This window comes from Microcaecilia unicolor, chromosome 4 (genome assembly GCF_901765095.1).
Source record: "Microcaecilia unicolor chromosome 4, aMicUni1.1, whole genome shotgun sequence".
NCBI classification, from domain to species: Eukaryota; Metazoa; Chordata; class Amphibia; order Gymnophiona; family Siphonopidae; genus Microcaecilia; species Microcaecilia unicolor.
The window spans coordinates 255,065,611-255,079,159 of NC_044034.1; the positions used below are offsets into that span (position 1 = coordinate 255,065,611).

Genomic DNA, 13,549 nt, shown 5'->3' on the forward strand with positions numbered 1-13,549 from the left:
GTGTGTAATGGGATTTGATATACTGCCTTCTTGTGATACAATCAAAGCGGTTTATATTCTGTTATATACAGGTCTATCTCTGTTCCTAGTGGGCTCACAATCTAGATTTGACCCCGAGATTTGAACCTGGGTCCGGGTCCCTTGGTTCTTAGTCCAGCGCATTAAACATCAGGTGGCTACTCAGATCTGCATGGAAGTCAATTTAAGAATAACTGTAGTTCCCGAAGCTGTCTGAGCCTGGTATACCTTGCCAGTTGCACATTTGGGGGAGGGAGGGGGACAGCAGCCACTGGGGGAATAGGGACGAGACCTGCCTTAATACCTCCAGTAGAAAGCTGCTCAGTCTGAACCGTTCTGTAACCTGGAAAAATACCAAGTCTTAAGTGTCCAGTTTAGACATAGATATCTCTTTCCTTTCTGAGATTGGAGTTAGATGCCCAGACCACACCCCTTTCTGCCATAGGGATGTACTACAGTTTTAGAGGTCCAAATACCAATTTTATAAAGCCAAGGTATGGATATCTAAGTGCTGGTTTTCAGATGTCCAAAACAAGAGTAGAGCTTCTAAAATAACCACCAATGGCACTTGTGTGTCTTTTTTTTTATAATATACTAGTACAAATTCTGCAGAAATGGGGCCTACATTGAAGGAGTGAATGTTTATGCTTGTTTGGGAACAGATGTAAATATGAGGACATACCGTACATGCACATCTATATTTCTACATGCGCAACTCCACTGAGCACGCTTACTCTATAAATATGCAACTTTTTGCACCCCCACATACTTTTAAACGTGACCTAATTTTATAAGAAGCACATCAAAAGTTACAGAATTACCTCCAGGTTGAAGTTTCACTAAAGCATTTTGACTGTGTGTTCTCTTTGTTCACAGCTGAGATGAAAATAATCAAATAATCTGGTTTTGTAAAGTCCTATAGATTGTATGTCTTTTAACTGATTATTGTTTGTGATATTTTTAATAAATATTCCTTGGCAGTTCTTTGGTCATTCCCCTTTTTGTTTTGTTTTTCATCTGGTTTTGTAAAGGGGTTACTTTGGGGTTATTTTTTTCTCTGTCACTTTAATAATCAAATGACATCATATGCGTGTTTCATAACAGTTGCCACCCTGAGGTGTTTCAGGCTATTGAGGTGTGGATTGGAAGTTGTTGACTGATACAAATTGGTGTATAATGTGTCAAGTGTCTGAGTTGCAAAATCCAGTGTATTACTTCTGCAAGGATTCATTGTTTTGTTTTTCTAAGCAACAGTGTGGTTTGACTTGTGCAGAATTTGCAGTGACAAGGAAGCTGCTTGTGGACAGGAAAAGAACACATGTAAAACAAATTTCATTGTTTTAAGAACAAAGGGTCCCATACATAAAAGAACACAACTTGAATAGAGGAGAGGCCCATCTGGACACTCCATAAGTAAGGAAGAACCAAAACATTCCATGTGCAGTAACCATTTTTTAACACAGTAACCATGTGCTAAAAAATGTTATTTAGCACAAGGGAGGTTTTTTTTTTTCTGCACTATTCAGCGTGCCCACATTACTCTGGGCAAGTCACTTAACCCTCCATTGCCCCATGTAAGCCGCATTGAGCCTGCCATGAGTGGGAAAGCGCGGGGTACAAATGTAACAAAAAACAAAAATAAAAAATATGCTAACTGATTAGCGCAGGATTAGCACGTGAGTTGTTACCATCCATAAAATAGGTGTCGTAAGGGCTCACGCACTAATTATTGCTGGTGGGTGTGTTCTAATGCTGACATTAGCACATGGCCATTAAAAATAGAAAATTGTCCGTTCTACTGCTGCAGAGAAAAACTCCCATGTAAGGGCACACTTGAGGCCACTTTTTACTAGCTTGGTAAAAGACCCCTTAGGCACTTAACTGTCAATAGATGGATCCTATGAAGCATGTAATTGACATCTACCTCTAGGTTCCACTTTATAGAATTGCCCTTTATGTGTTTGTTGTATGCACCATTTAAAAATTCACTCTTCTGTTCCCAAATATGTGTTTCTGTAAATCTTAGGGATCCGTGATGGATCAGATGCAGAACAGAGCTGTATTCTGACTGGATAACTGTGAACCAAAATAGAGAGACGGGTCAGAAAATTTACAAGGTGTTTTTAAGTTTGGTTTTTTTTTCTTTCCCTTTGTAGCAAAATATGACGTCTGCACTATTTTCCATCTGCGCAATTTTTGCATGCCTTGCTTCTGGCAGTGCAGGTAAGTTGAATGAATATTTCCCAATGACATAGAAAGTTGTATACGTATATAATGTCTGTATAAATATACACGCGTATATTTTAAATGTATAGCTATGGGCAATATCTACTGTTGACTAAAAAAAAAAAGTATTTTTGTACACTTATGAATGCATTTGCAATTTACAAAACATTTCTTCCTTTTATGAATCTAAAATGATTTAGGGATACATTTACTAATGAACTCTATAGTGTTAGGGCATGCTAATGCAATCAGCGTAGTTAGTAGTAAATAGGTCTGGGTGCATAAAGTGGGAACTGCAGTAAATAGCATATATGTTTGTGGCCTTTTAGTACATTCAACCTATAGTTTCAGATATTTTGATTATATAATTACTAGTAAAAAAGGCCCGTTTCTGACACACATGAAACGGGTGCTAGCAAGGTTTTCCTCGGAGTGTGTATATTTGGGAGAGTGTATGTGAGAGTGACTGTGTGTGTGAGAGAGAGTGAAAGTGTGAGTGTGTGTGTGAGAGAGTGAGGCTGGGTGTGAGTGTGTCTGTCAGAGTGTGTGCAAGTGCGTATGTGAGACACAGTGTGAGAGAGAGTGTGTGTGTGTGTGCACGAGAGTGTGTGTGAGACACATTCTCTGTGAGAGTGAGTGTATGAGACCAAGCGAGTGTGTGAGTGACTGTGTGACACATAGAGAGTGAATGTGATACAGTGTGAGACAGAGTGTGTGAGAGAGAGTCAGAAAGACATTGTATGTGAGAGAGAGAGTGTGTGTGTGACAGAGATACCTCCCTTCCTCTCTCTCTGGTGTCAGGTCCCCCCACTCTCTCTGTTGTCTGAAATTCCCGCCACTGCACCCAAGCAATTGGTGTGCTGGAGGAGTGGGGGAGAGAGTGAGTGTGTGTGTTGGGGGGTGGGGGGATGTGTTGGGGGGGTCAGCTTGGAAGAAGAGGGGTGCGTGGGGTTCAGGAAGCGCTACCAGATGTGAGTGAGTGTGTGTGTGTGTGTGTGTGGGGGGGGAGGGCAGGGGGTTCAGGAAGCGTTGCCAGATGAAAGAGTGAGTGTGTGTATGTGTGGTGGTGGTGGTGGGGGGGGAGGGGTTGCCAAATGAGTGTGTGTGTGTGGGGGCAGGGATTTCAGGAAGCGCTGCCAGATGAGAGAGTGTGTGTGTGTTGGGGGGGCATTGAGGAAGTGTGGCCAAATGAGAGTGTGTGTGTGTGTGGGGGTTCAGTAACCACTGCCAGATGAGTGAGTGTGGGGGGGGGGGCAGGGGTTTCAGGAAGCGCTGGCAGATGTGAGAATGTGTGTGTGTTGGGGGGGGCGTTGAGGAAGTGTGGCCAAATGAGAGTGAGTGAGTAAGTGTGTGTGGGTGGGGGGGGGGGGGGTCAGGAAGCGCTGCCAGATGTGTGTGTTGTATAGTTCAGTTTTGTGGGGGGGATCCTGCTTTGAAGAAGAAGGAAGGAAGCGCCTCCTCAGCGCGATGCCCCCCCCTGCCGCTATCCCACCCACCGCGATCCTGCCACCATCGCACCCACCGTCGCGTAGTTTTGCTGGCGGGTAACCCAAAATCCCGCCAGCAGAAGTCCTGTGTTGTCTGCTGAGTCTCACTCCAGTGATCTTCGGCGTTTCTAGCCTGTGCAGGGCTGGGTTCTGTAAGTCTGACGTCCTGCACGTGCAGGACGTCAGACGCACAGAAGCCCTGCCTGCACAGGCTAGCAACGGCAAAGATCACGCCGTAGTCAGCAGACAGGACTTGTGCTGGCGGGGTTTCGGGTTCTCCGCTGGCAAAGCAACGCGACGGTGGGTGGATTGGGGGGGGGGGGGGGTGTTGCACCTCCTGCATTCTGTGGGCGGGGCTTCTTTTGAACAGCTTTGGGGGGTGCGGGGGTGGGTTTTGGACCTGCAGCATTCTGTGGGCGGGGCTTCTACTCCGGAGCTTTGGTGGGTGGCTTCGGGGGTGGGGGGGGGGGGGGGGGGTGGGTTGGACCTCGAACACTGGTGTCCGGAGTCATTTGGACTCCGGAGCTTTGTAGGTGGTTTCCCTCCAGATTTTTTCCGCGGGTGGGTCGGGAGGTTGGTAGGCTGCGTTTCCTAGGCAGGGGGAGGAGTACTCCTCCACCTGCTTGGTTGCGATCCCTTCCTTTAGTTTACTGTTCTGAAGACAACGTTCTGACGTTTGACGCGTGGGCGGGGCACGGGTCAGTGGAGTGGCTTCACCACCATGAATCCACGAACCGTTCAGGGTGTCTGAGTGACTTCAGAACGTTGAGGGTGAGTTTTATTATAGTAGATTTGGTCATTAAAGGGATAGTTATCAACCTGAATTATGGCAGCAACCCAGACTGTTTGCCCTTTAACGTGTATTAAATGTCTCCAATGCAAGTTTGTGCCGTAAAGCAGCATTATTCAGAGTACATGGTAATGAGATATGAAGCTTTCAACGTCATGCAAAATACCTCATTATTTTTTAGTTTCTATAACTTGACATGTGGTGAACACTACAAGCTGCGTTTCTAGCCATGTGCGAGACTTTATACCAGGTTTTAGTTGGTGTAATCCTTCACGTCCAATTGGCACCAGACTCTATTCTATGAACTGAGCCCAACTGTTTAATAGAACAGCGCTTAGTGCTAATCTTTATCGGTGCCAATTATTTGGCGCTATATACGGACTTCAGTCCTTAGTGTCATTCTTCACTTTCTCTGTTGTAGTCAGGGGCGTAGCTACGTGCGGCCACGTGGCCCTGTACCACCCTGCCGACGAGCCTCTCGACCCCCCCCTCCTGCCGCCAACCCGCCGTCGCCTACCTTTGCTGGCGGGGGACTCCAACCCCTGCCAGCCGAGGTCCTCTTCTTCCTTTGTTCTGTTTCTGAGTCTGACATCAGACTCAGAAACAGAACGAAGGAAGAAGAGGACCTCGGCTGGCGGGGGTTGGGGTTGGCGGCGGGAGCGGGGGTCAAGAGAGTCATCGGCGGCGGGGGGGGGTCAAAGTTGTTGTTGGTGGCAGTGGGGGGGGGGGGGGGGGCTAAAATGTGCTCCCTCACCTCGGGCTCTGGAACCCCCTCCCGCCAAAGTCTGGCTACGTCCCTGGTTGTAGTGTGGATAGCATGCAATTTTCTTTGGAGATGTTTATCTGCTGTCATTTACTGTGTTACATGAGGCACTGTTACAGATCAGGATAAGGTTTCCTGTGACTCTTGCTACCTCATTGGGCAACTCCAGGAATCTATCCTTAACACCTTTTTGGGCTTCCTTTTCTACCCTGAACCTTTTTCATTCCAAACTGTTTGCTATTCTCTACTCAGTTACTGAGAGTATACAAGGGAAGACAGCGCTGCGTACGTCTGGTAGCGCTATAGAAATGATAAGTAGTAGTAGTAAGACACTTTGAATAATATGATAAATCCTTTCCCCTAGCCTTTTCTTTCTCTCTTTCTTCTTGATCCAGATACCAACTAGATAATTGAATTGATTGGATTTATTCATTTTATATACCGCCTTATACCTTAATGTTAAAGCAGGATAAAAAAAGAAATTCATAAAAGAAAGTAACAATTTACAAAAAATGCCTTAAAAAAACCCCAGTTTACAATAAAAGGTCCTGCAATACTCTTCCATATGCTGAAAGACTTTCACATTTTTCAGGCACACTGAACACAGTTTCTCTTATGACCATTGAACTTCCGTCAACCATTTTCAATATAATGTCTAAATCCAATTTTAGACGTTTTATTGAAAACGTCCGAAAATCAAGTGGCAGATATGGCCATTTTCGAATCAGAAAAGGTCTTTTTGTTTTGAAAATGGCAATTTCTTAGATGTTTTGTGCTCGGTGATTTTTTTTTTTTTGTGTGACCATTTTTTATGGAAAAAACCTCTCCATGGGAAAAATGCACAAAAACAAGCCATTGGGATATATTGGGGGGGGCAGCATTCTTAGCAGACTAGCCACATACACATCCCAGCAGGGCAGTGAAGCATCTTAGAGGGCACTACAGTGGACTTCACATAAAAGGTCCCAGGTACACATCTCTCCGTTACCTCCTCTATACTGTATGCTGAGCCTTCCAAATCCCACCAAAAACCAACTGTACTCCATTACAATAACCCTTTTGGCTGCAGGTGTCGCCTGTATATGAGTACAGCAGGTTTTTGGTGGGTTTTGGAGGGCTAACACTTTCCACCACAAGCGTAACAGAGTGAGAGATGGGCCTGAGTCACCTTCTCTATAGTGCACTGCACTGACCACTAGGCTACTCCAGGGATCTGATTGCTGCACTAATAGTGTCAGATGTTATGGACAGTTCTGTCATAGAGGCTAGTAAGTACTGTTTCTTTCGTATCTTTGGGGGATGGGAGGGGGTCAGTGACCACTGGGGGAGTAAGGGGGTGGTTATTCCTTAATCTCTCCAGTGGCCATCTGGTCATTTAGGCCACCTTTTTTGTGACTTAGTCGTGATTAAAACAGGTCTAGACCAATTCATCTTAGCCCTGAACATTTTTGCTTTGTTCCATTATGCCAGAAACATCCAAGTTCTGGGAGCACCCTAATCCTGCCCTGACATGTCCCCTTGTAATTTGGATGCACTGCAGTCAAACTACTTAGAAAGAGTCTTAAAAATGTCTTTCAAAAATAGCGATTTGGATGTTTTTGATAAACGTCCATCCGCCACTTTGTGCTGCTTCTTGGACATTTCTCTGTTTTGAAAATGAGTCCCATAGTTATAGTAATACAGTATATGACAACAAATAAAGACCTACATGGTCCATCCAGTCTGCCCAGCAAGGTGGCCACTCTATGCGGGTTACAGTCCGTCATGAACAGATAATGGCATTACAAATAGGGCACTCAGGAATTTGCTGCAGTGTCAGTCAGTTATATTTGACAAAATTATAGAAGAATGTTTTTTTGTAATTTTTGGTTGTAGTACAATTGCATGTATTGTCACTATTTGATTAAACCAGCAATCCACAATACCGCAAACCGATAACATTTTACTTGCTATCAAACTTAATGTGTCTTCCCCTCCCCCTCTGAGATACTTGTATGTAAAGAGGGACCATATCCACTCACCTACAATCCCGCAAATAAATCCTTAAGGGGTCCTGCCAGGATTTCTGACTTCCCCTATGGCTTTCTTCCGTGAATGGTGCAGTATCCACTTCATTCCCTTATATACCCTTGACAAATACACGTATCTTTTCGTGTATTTATAATGTATGTACTTTACATGTTTTGATTTTTAGACTCCTGATGCAAGTCATATAGGCCGAAACACGATTTGTGTCAAGTCTTGGATGTATTTGAATAAACTTTGACTTCTGGTAATATTTTCTAGTCTCCATTCCTGTGTCACCTTTGCTGTGTGTGGTGTGTCTTCATTACTGCGAAGTTCTTTTTGGTTCTGTGTTTCGTCAACAGAAAGATATAGTCCATTACAGTAGAGCTTCCTTTTTTTTTTTTCCATATATTGCCCTATCCTCCTATGTATCTAAAATTACCTTGATGATACCAGGCTTTGAGCCACTTATTGAATTTTTCTGTATTACGTAGTCTCTCCTTTCCATTTCCATAGGTTGGTCGTACTTTGGAAAAACCTGAAATCCAAACCAAAGACTTTAGCCCCTCCCCCAGGTTCTGGAAAACTCTCTGAGCTCAAAGTGTGCTATTGTTGGCCACGTCATTTGTCCCCAGGTGAATTACAATATCAGTGTTAGAATCCTTATTCACTTGTTTGATTAGTCAGTGTTTGGTTGGTATTCCTACTGGCAGATTATCCAGGAAGACATTTAACCTTGTTAGGGACACAGTCCATGGATCCAAAGTTAATTCCTATGATAATAGTCGCCTAGCAACAAGAATTTACTATTTTGTTAGTGCTCTGTGAGTGACTTTTGCATCTTTGTCTCTGGCTCCACCTCCGTTCTTATAAGTATGATAATGCTCTAATGTGGCAAAAGAATTATATAGAGGCAACAATAGGGAAGGTGGATGCCTTTTTGTCGCAGATATAGTAATCTGTCTCAGCATCTGTGACCCATTTATGCCTGCATTGTTTTATCCTCTGTGGAAATGGTAATAAATCGGATGGATGCAGTGTAGTCAATTCTTGTTCAAGTCTATTGAACTCCCCACTTATAAAAGAAAGCTGGAGACAGATGGTCCTCCTTAGGACTAATGAACCACTGTTACATATGCTTATTGGTATTCCCTATCATAGTACACCTGTTCACACTTAATCCAACCAAGCAGTAAGATTACCTAAGTGTGACCTTGAGGTTTATTGGGTTACCTATATAGGTACAGCAAGCCAAGGGGTGAGTGCATTGGAGGGATGATGGTTATAATCCCATGCATATCCAGTCTGAATCTTTAAGCTAGGAGCCACAACCTATAAAGAATAAACCAAGAGGTTATAGTATAAGTGACCAGAGAGCTGGAAAAGCAGCAATGTTTTGTGTTTGTTTTGTTTTAATCAGATGTATAGCCTTGCCATATTTTTCCTGGGCTACACCAGAAACGCGCAGTTTTTGAAAACCCAGGGCAGACGGCCCCTTACAGCAAATTATTCAAAGTTTTATTTTTTTTTCCCCATAGGCTTAGTGTGGGAAAATACACTCCATAAACTGAGCATCTTGTTTCATTTATCTTTTTTTTTTTTTCTAGTTCAACATTTTATTAGAAATCTAAGCAGCAACAACAAATAACACATAACCTAAATAGCAGAGTATGCACAGAAATCATGAATTACCATTATAAGTGAGGTGCAGGCAATTTTAAATGACACTCAGTTGTGTTTAGCAGTGTTCTGGGATCTATACAGTTTTCCCACGGTGACAAATGATTCCAGATTTCTTGGCACTCCATGCTAGCAGCAGTAAAGAACATTTGGCAGCCAAGGCATTGCGTTTTATTTTTGTTATTTTTTCTAATCCCTGAAGATTCTAAATACAAGATGTATTTTTCTCTTCCCCCATCTCACTCTTTCTTCATCCTGCTAAGTCCAGTTAGAAGCAGAAACCATGCAACTCCAGGAATAAGCAGTCCTTTCTCTTACCCCCCCCCCCCCCCCCCGTTTACAAAGCCGCACTAGTGGCTGCTGGTGTGGTATTGCCGACATAGCCCATTCACTTTGAATGGGCTGTGTCGGCATTGTTGTTCAGCTTTGTAAACGGGGGGGGGGTTAGTTTTGTCCACTGAGGGACAGATCCTTACATTATGACTCTAATTGGAGTTGTCATTTGCTTTTTAAAAGGAAAATGAGAGGAAATCAAAGGCTCATGTGTTATTTCTGTTTGTAGTTATTTAAAAAGTACTTATGCTCCTTTCCCAGCCTCAAAAGTGGAGTTGTCCAAAATGGCATACGAGCCATAAAATACAAATATTAAAACAAATCATCTAAAAACGCACTCATTATGGCATCACAAAGCACCCAGCAAAACCTCTGCCAACAGAAAAAACTGAAGGCCATGAAATGTGAAACACATATGGAAACAACCAAGCTTTCACCTTTTTATGAAAACACAAAAATATTAAGGTTCTTGGTTGCCCAGTGGCCATCAGTAGTACTGGGCCATGCAGAGGACCTGGATTTAGTTCCTGGGTCAGGTATTCTGCCTCCCAGATTGAGTCTGGGCTTGGAACGTGTTAGAGATAAGGTTCCCAGCCTTTTGGGGAGATGGATGAGATCTCTATTGCATAACAGTAATCGTTGGTACTGTTATGCAATTGTTCTTGATTTAGAGGGTTCTGGAATGGACCTTGATACATGGTCCTGACTGAGGATTGTCACTGAATTCCCTAGGCTGAGTTTGTCAGGGAATATAAAGAGTGCAAATGTTCCTGGGTAATAGCAAATGAAGATTCGTCATGCCTTCACCCAGTAGTAGTTCCAGAAACTACACCTATGGGTAGAACCACAAGAATACCACTGGGGGTTGCTGGTGCCATTTTGAACCTGGTTCCAGCATGGCCAGGAGTGACTGGGAATTGTTCCTGCTGACCCCACCAGATAACCAAGGATGTGATGAGGTGAACCTGGGGGAATATCCGGGAGAAGTGGTATTCAGTTGGGGAGGGGCTTCAGAAGGGATGAGGGTCTGGATTTGTGTATGTATGGGAGAGCTTTCTGGTTGTGGGTCTTTGGGATGGTAGGATTAGGATGGGGGAGCTTTGGGGAGGCAGCTCACAGTGCCTTTTGGCAGCCCCTTTTGGATGTACATGGGTGAATTGGGATGTGGCTTTGCAGTCTAATGCTCTCAGGATAGTAGAATAACACTGCTTGCGAGGTTGCTCACAAGCAGCATTATTCATATACCATGGGAGTTGGGCTTTTTGGTACCACAGGTTACTGACTTGTACCGCACCTTGATTATGTCGAGCATTTTTCAGACAGTGATAAATTTGGGTAAAAGCTCTCTGAAATGGACTCTAAATAACAATGCTGGATAAGGATAGGTGGTATATTAAAAAAGAAGCTTCTAAATATTCATTCTGCTGCTTATCATGATCTTAATAGGACCTTTTGTACAAGAGCTAGTCATAATGTCTAAGAAGTCATATGTAGCTTGCAAAAATGTGCGTGTGATAATTTAGTATGAACATGTTCTATAACTTGGCTCCTAAAGTTGGGCTTTGACTTACGCATGTAAGTTTTAGAATACTAGCAGTCTCAGGTGTATAAGGTGTACTTGCAAGGCGCTATTCTGTAACTTACACGGCCAATGCTCCTTTTACTAAGTGGCAGTAACCGCTCACTATACAGGAAGTACCGCCAGGATACTGCAGCACCCTGGCAGTACTTCCACCCCTAGCATGCTGTCATTTCTGGCACTACAAATTTATTTTTGTAGCGCTGGAGTGTTCCTGGCCATTTCCTGCAGGAAGGTGAGACTTCCCTTTTACCAGCTGCGGTAAAAGGGGGTCCTCGACGCATGTGTAAAACATGCACCGATGCCAGCACCTGCCCCCTTTTGCTACAGCTTGGTAAAAGGAGCCCCAAGTCACTTAGCTCATAAATGCAAGGGGGCATATGCCTGGGTGGGACATGGGCATGTCTCCCACTTAACATTCACAATTTACACACTATTCTGTAAGCTGTGTGTGTAAGTGCTGCATTTAGGCACACCCATGTTGCTAACAAAATTGTAAGTTTTTTTTTATGTTAAACTAGACCTGCTGTATACCACCTTGGATGAATCTCTTCACAAAGCTGGTTAATAAATCCTAATAAGATAAAAATAAATGCCTGCCATAGACCTGGCATAAGTGGCCACACCTAAATATATGCAGGCCAATAGTGACTTATGCTAGTATTCTATAACACATTCTTGGGCGCCCAGATGCCATTATAAAATTAGCGCGCAGTACGTGGCATCGAGCCACCTAAATTGTGGCATCTAGTTGTAGAATTGCCCTCTATTTATCTCATGAATGTATTTCTTTTTCTCCCCCTTTACATAGAGGATTGCCTGGACTGTGGTGTGGAATATGACCGGTCATACATACCTGACGGTCAGCCTGGTTTTGTAAATTGTCCTCTCTGCTATAAGTTGGATATTGATGGAGATGTGCATTATAATTTTACTTGGTCTAAAAATGGAAGTACAGCTCATGTAACCTCTGAAAGACATGCTAGAATCTATGTGGATGGGAGCAAGATGAAATTTATTCCTGCAAGATTAGAAGATTCTGGATACTATCAATGTGTTGTATGGTAAGGATCCTTAAGACAAAAATAGTACTTTATTACTAGAGCTAAATTGATTCACAGGTAAAATTTATAAGGGATAGCATTATGAAGGAATGTTAACATCACATTGTCTGTATGTGCTTATAATCTGTGCAGGAGGAAGAGAGAATGGAGTGGAAAGAGGGTTGCATGAAAAATAACACAAACTTCAAAGACGGGAGATGATGATGTAGGAGAGGGGCTTTTGATAGTGATGGAATGGTAGACTTAGCAAGGTATGTTTGGAGGCAGAGTAGGATGAGAGAGGTGACATGATATCGGGTCATATGGTCTATGTGGTAAGAATTATTCAAAGAGGGTAGAGGAGGTATGTAATGTCACAGTACTTACTAGAAACAGTGATGTGGTTGCAGTTGAGCAGAATATAATACTCTAGTTCTTGGTGTGAATGTCTAATATTCTTAGGTAAAGTTGTTCAGATGCTGCACAACTCAAGCAATATGCATAAAGGCCATCTTATTGAATGAATTATGACATGGAATGATGAATATTGGCAATAGGAATTTAGTCATTTAGGAGTAAGGTGACAATGATGTATGTAGTACCCTTTGCACACCCTTATATGAGAAGTGTACAATGTAATGTAAAGCAATCCACAGATCATTTACTCACTACATTGGTGAACTATTCAGTCGATTTTTTTCTGAAAAGACTTTTTTGTGAAGCTCAATGCAACAGATCTAAAAAAGATTCAGGAAGGTCATCTTGGAGGCAAATGCACTCAATGCTTCTGATTAACAAAGGGGAAATTTAACACCAGTCAGAACTGAGAGCAACGTACAGCCCTCTCAAGACATTCATTAGCTACAAGAAAAGACCCATACTAAATTTGTCAATAAACAAGGTTCAAAGGTTTTTTATTCAGAAAGAAGGGTAAAATCTGTAATCTAGATATCTCCGTAAAAGCCTTCATGAAGGCAGCCTACTTTCCAAATTAGCACTCAATTGAGTTTGTCTGCTACAATGGCATGATTGGTCCCTTAACAAGGGTGTGCTGACCAGGTTTGGGAAACTCGTCAAGTGGGCATTTTTGCCTCCTTCCTCAACAACAAATGTCCTGTACTTTGTTATACCACCAGCAAATACAGGTCTCGATGTATTAGCCATATATAGAGGAATTCCATAAATGGGTGCTTGATAGGAACCTATTCTATAAAGGACAGTAGATGCTACTTTCCTTTTTAGAACACTAGTGTAAGAGGTGAGATATGTGCATATATTGTAGAACTAACATTGAGAAGAGTTGGTTGGAGATAAATCTGAATGATATAGGAGAATATATGGCAGTGGACAGGATTTGGCCCTCATTTACTCCACCTTCTACTCAAACAATGGCTGCTTTTTTAAGGAAATAATTCATAATATTGCAAGACTGATAATTGCTCTCCTATTTTGATGAAATCAGCATCCTTTAAAATTCATCTGCTGTGTAACAGAAATTATGAAGCAGATTTTTACTACTGATAATTTTCCTGGAGAGGAGGGCAAAGTAATTCTAACATCTATACTATAAAATCAGAGTATTTCCCTAAGTGAAATCACAAACTATCGGTGGCCTCGATGCCT

At 42.8% G+C, this 13,549-nt stretch overlaps 1 protein-coding gene across 3 annotated transcripts in view; it reads left to right on the forward strand.

Moving 5' to 3' along the window:
* The window catches only part of LOC115469120 (interleukin-1 receptor type 1-like), a 128,630-nt gene that overhangs the window by 10,757 nt on the left and 104,324 nt on the right, over positions 1 to 13,549 (forward strand). For 2 of the 3 annotated variants that reach the window (XM_030201442.1, XM_030201443.1), the window contains exons 2-3: positions 2,175 to 2,241; positions 11,695 to 11,947. In XM_030201442.1, the coding sequence (XP_030057302.1) occupies positions 2,181 to 2,241; positions 11,695 to 11,947 (314 nt within the window). In that variant the 5' untranslated portion in view covers positions 2,175 to 2,180. The remainder of the gene's footprint in view (positions 1 to 2,174; positions 2,242 to 11,694; positions 11,948 to 13,549) is intronic. The other variant, XM_030201444.1, reaches the window with a different exon arrangement.